Raw genomic sequence first — 4,632 nt, forward strand, 5'->3', positions numbered from 1 at the left:
TCGGATTAGTGCCTATAGTTTTGGCTTTTTTTTTTAAAAAAAAAAAGGAAAAAACGGTTAAAGCACATTTACGACTTTGTCCTTATGAGCAGTTACCGATAACACCCTTCCTCCATGAATTCTAATCCATTTAGCAAACCTCTTTTAAAAACTGTTAAGAAACAAAATCTTAACTACTTTCTTTTGACAAAAACTACTTTCTTAGTTTTTTTTTTTTTTGTGTTCTTAGTTTTTAAATACATGTAGCATTCAACCATTTCATATATGTCAAAATACAACTTTGATTCACTAATATCTTTAATCATCTAAAATAAAAATTATAAGAATTTGATATTTTAAAAATATTCAATGAGACGAATCGAACAACATTTTATAAAACTACATGGTTAAAATAAATTATGTGACTAATGTATATTTTAAAACTGCGACATGTATTTAGAAACGGGTGTTGTATTATTTAACACTCAATTTATGTTTTTCTTATACATTAAGATGGTTCTTTTATGTGTCCTTATTTTCCTACTACTTTTTTATTTTATTTTAATTTTCCTATTTTCAACGGCGAAGCCTTGGTTCCGGAATTTTCACAATTAAAATTGTATAGGAAATAAACAAAATAACAAAGATCATGATACTTCTTTTCTGTATTTTTGCAGGTAACAAAAAGATCATGATACTTCTTTTTAGAATTATCAAAATCACTTACTTTAAATGTATCAAAGCCAAAATAAAAATATCAAAATTACTTTTTTCGAAACTATTTATATAAAAATAAGTAAATATCATAAAATTTCTATATCTTACTAAAACGGTAATATATCTCCACATAAACAAATGAATTATAATCAGACACGTAATTAATTGATAGATACAAAGTTCCCAAAAATAGAAAATATATTCTAATGGAAAATATCATTTTGCTTTATTCCTTCCTAATATAAATATTCTCTCAAAAAGATAAAAAATAACATGTAGAAGTACAAGTCAACTGTAACAAGCATAGACTCTTGCAACTTTAAATACAGCAACATTTCACATATTCTTTCTCCACAAAAACATTCTTGAAACACCATGGTCGACATAATAACTCGAGAATCTTCAAAGCGCAGAGCGAACCGTTTCATCATCAACGTAACAACGTTGATGACGGTGATGGTGAAGCGAGCGACGTTGAAGCTGAAGGCGGCCCCGATGACGAGTGAGGTAAAGTCACCTAAGAAGTTGCTGAAAAACATAAGCAACAAAGCTATGCCGTTTATTGAGAAGATGAAGAAGAAAAAGAAAGGGAAGTTGGAGTGGGGTGATGGTGGTGTTTGGCAGAAAACGATCTTGATGGGTGATAAGTGTGAACCGTTGGATTTCTCTGGTGTGATTTATTATGACAATAAGGGGAAACAGGTGAATGAATTTCCTCTCAGGTCGCCACGTGCCACTCCCGTGCCTGGTTTTTTCATCGGACAGAAGGTACAGTGAGTTTTGTTTTGGTCGTTGGATTTTGTTCCTATTTGAACACGATGCAAGAGTTCAGAGCACGTGTTTTTTCTTTCTTTTTGGATTTGGGAAAAAATTGTACATATTTTGTGGAAGTTGGAGTTTTAAGGCAAAATTATACTTTTAATCCCTTAACTTAATTTCAGATAACAATTTGGTCCTTTATCTTTTTGTCATTTCAATTTGGTGTTTTTTGTCCATTTTCATATGAATTTTTAAGTTTAAAATTCATGATTTTATTTTCTTATGGTCTTTCAATCTTCAAATCTATGATACTTGTCTATGTTTGTATAAGAATACTAGATTTGAAGCTTGAAAATATATATAAAAATGGATAAAAAGGACCAAATTGAAATGAAAAAAGATAAGTACCAAACCATTACCTAAAATTAAGTTAAGAAACTAAAAGTGTAATTTTGCCGATTTTTTATTATATAAAAATAAGTTTAGATAAATGGAGTCCCACGTGAGTTTAGGAACCCTAACACTCTGAGTTACTTATATATTACATACCAACTAATCTTCAAGTTGTTGTGAGATGTTAGCTATCAGCTACACCATCGTTTGATGGCAAGTTTAATAGAGAATAATTTTGTATTTCTTTGCTTACCTTCTTTTTTTTTAATAATCCTACTTTAATTTTCAGAAATGGAGGATTAGTATTGTGGTTTTTTTACTTTGACAGAGGGATCGGTATTCCAATTGTTCTCTTGATTGAGTGATCAAATACACGATGAAATTAAGTATTGATATTGTGAGAAATGTTAAACAAATTATCGTGTGTTCTTGTGAGCTTAGCTCAGTTGGTATGAAAAATGTATAATATACGAAAGGTTAGGGGTTCATACCCGACCACCAAAAAAAAGTTATCGTGTGAAATGAACTGTAGCTCGGAGTAAGAAAAGAAATAGATAAAAACTGATATTGGTTAGACTCACGCAATATTAGAATTGAGATGTGATTTGTTCATATTATTATTTTAACAAAATCAGTCTTGTACCGATTATAATATGTATGTGTCTTCAGACCAAAAATTTAAAAAAGTGAATATGTATGTGTCTGACCAATTGGAGTTGAGCCTAGCGGAAGTGTGTTGAGTTTCATGCGAATAGATTCAAGTTTTTGAAGGAAAATTATATTTATATTTCATGTTTGACATATATCAAGTATCATTATTTTATTGGTCAAAATTTATGGAAAACAAAAAAATATGTAAGTTGTCATATAAGCACAACTTAGTTACTTGACAAAATGAAATATTAATTTTAGCGGGTCATGTTTTATTTTTGTGACAAAATGGATCATGCGTCAAATTAATTTAAAAAATTTACAATTGAAATATGAGACAAAGAAAGAAATTGTGATGCAATGGGACACGGCATAGAAATATTTAGGCTTCTATGTTAAAAAAATTATTATAAGTAATTAAACATAAGTAATTAAACGTTCAAATTAATTTTTTCATACACTTAACTCAATTAACAATGTCGATATTATTTGATTGAATAACTTCATACAAATTTGAACTCAAAACATCGCTGTTTTGTGTATTTGAGTGGCGCTTGGCATAATTTTTTTTTGTTGTGGTGGTCGGGATTCGAACACCAGACCTTGCATATATTATATATTGTCCTTATTAATTGAGCTAAGTTTACGGAGACGCGCTTGGCATAGTTAATATTAACTCTTATATTATAAAACAAATTAATAGTATTGATTCATGATAAATTTTAAAAAATTGATAAATGCATCAAATTATTCGTAAATAATTTGGGACAATATATTTTCTTTCTAAATTTGTGTTATAATTAGGGTGGAGGGTGTAGATATTAATTGTACGAAACCAACTTTCATCGAATGAAAGGGTCAATATGTGAGCCAATGTCTACTTGAGCTATCCATCTTTAATCCTAATCCACTCATTTCCCATGGCATCAACATAGTGGACACTAGTGGACACCGCAATACCGCATTATACAAAAGCATATCTTGTGGCATTAAGACTAGACATACCGAATTGAAAGAATAGGATTCTACTCAATTTTGTTACAAATTACAATTTTTTTTTTTCAAACAACAAATTACAATATTTATATACTAGTATTATAGTAATAGAGATGAACGAAAAAAAAAAAAGCCAGCTAAACAACTTCTCAATGTCACTTGTGCTTTAAATGGGGAGATAGAGAGAGAGAGGTTGAGGAAGTGAGTGGGAAAGGGTTATAGGAGAATGGGCATCTTTCATACCTACCGTTAATTCTCTTACTTTATAGCAAATTATCTTGATGGGGTTAGGAGTTATACATCATATATGCGAGGAAAGGAAAATGTTTTTTTATGGTGCGTTTGATTTGATCCGCTAAATATTAAGCTATTGTTTGATCAAGCTTTTTATTAACTTAATTTTTCTATAAGTGTACAAGTTGGACCAAACACATTTTTTGTAAAATCTCTACAATTATTAAGCAATTTATTTTCAATGAATAAAACTAAAGAATAAAGTCCTTCTCACAAAGTTAATTTTCGTAACTTATTTTCAATACACGGAGCTTTTGGTTACTTACACCACTTCAAATCCCACTGGTGAAAAAATATTTTGCCAGATAACTTTAGCTTTATTTATAAAACTCAAATTTTTTGTTTAAAGTGTAAAGTAACTTTTAACATTGAAAAAAGCTTGCCAAACGGTACATAAACGAAATAGCACAAAACAAGCAATATAAGATAGAATAATACAAGACAAACTTTTATAGTATTGAATAATTTTTGGTCTTATATAATTTTTAATGGACAAAAAATCTATTTTGGTATTTTAGACAACTCGTACGTGAGACAAAAAAATCTTGTGTTGTGATTTAGTGAGAGACAAGAATTTCAGTTTTTGTCTAGTCACTTGCCTTCGGTTTCTCATATCTCTAAAAGAGTTTTACAAATAAAAAATTATACAACTGGAGTCATCATGTCATGTCCTTTATGTTTTAGCAGATCAAATGCACATGATACTCATAGATCCAATTGAACATTTGAAAAAGAAAGAAATGTGGTGTAATGTGATAGATATGATATGTACATAGAGAAAAGATTATTGGTATGAGTCAGGAGAGAGTGCTTTGATTGAACCGGAAGTTGTTCAACATACTA

General features: G+C 29.6%; 1 protein-coding gene across 1 annotated transcript; it reads left to right on the plus strand.

The window, feature by feature from the left end:
* Nucleotides 1-966: 966 nt before the first annotated feature.
* On the plus strand, nt 967-2,140 carry LOC25480156 (uncharacterized). The gene has a single exon (XM_013587399.3). It carries the CDS (start codon nt 1,072-1,074, stop codon nt 1,471-1,473), a length of 402 nt encoding a protein of 133 aa, XP_013442853.1. The 5' UTR covers nt 967-1,071; the 3' UTR covers nt 1,474-2,140.
* The last annotated feature ends 2,492 nt before the right edge of the window (nt 2,141-4,632 follow it).

Source organism: Medicago truncatula, chromosome 2, assembly GCF_003473485.1.
Source record: "Medicago truncatula cultivar Jemalong A17 chromosome 2, MtrunA17r5.0-ANR, whole genome shotgun sequence".
Taxonomy (NCBI): Eukaryota; Viridiplantae; Streptophyta; class Magnoliopsida; order Fabales; family Fabaceae; genus Medicago; species Medicago truncatula.

What these genes read in the sequence shown, in the direction of transcription:
- LOC25480156 (XM_013587399.3), top strand. Translation starts at nt 1,072, where the DNA reads ATGGTCGACATAATAACTCGAGAATCTTCAAAGCGCAGAGCGAACCGT.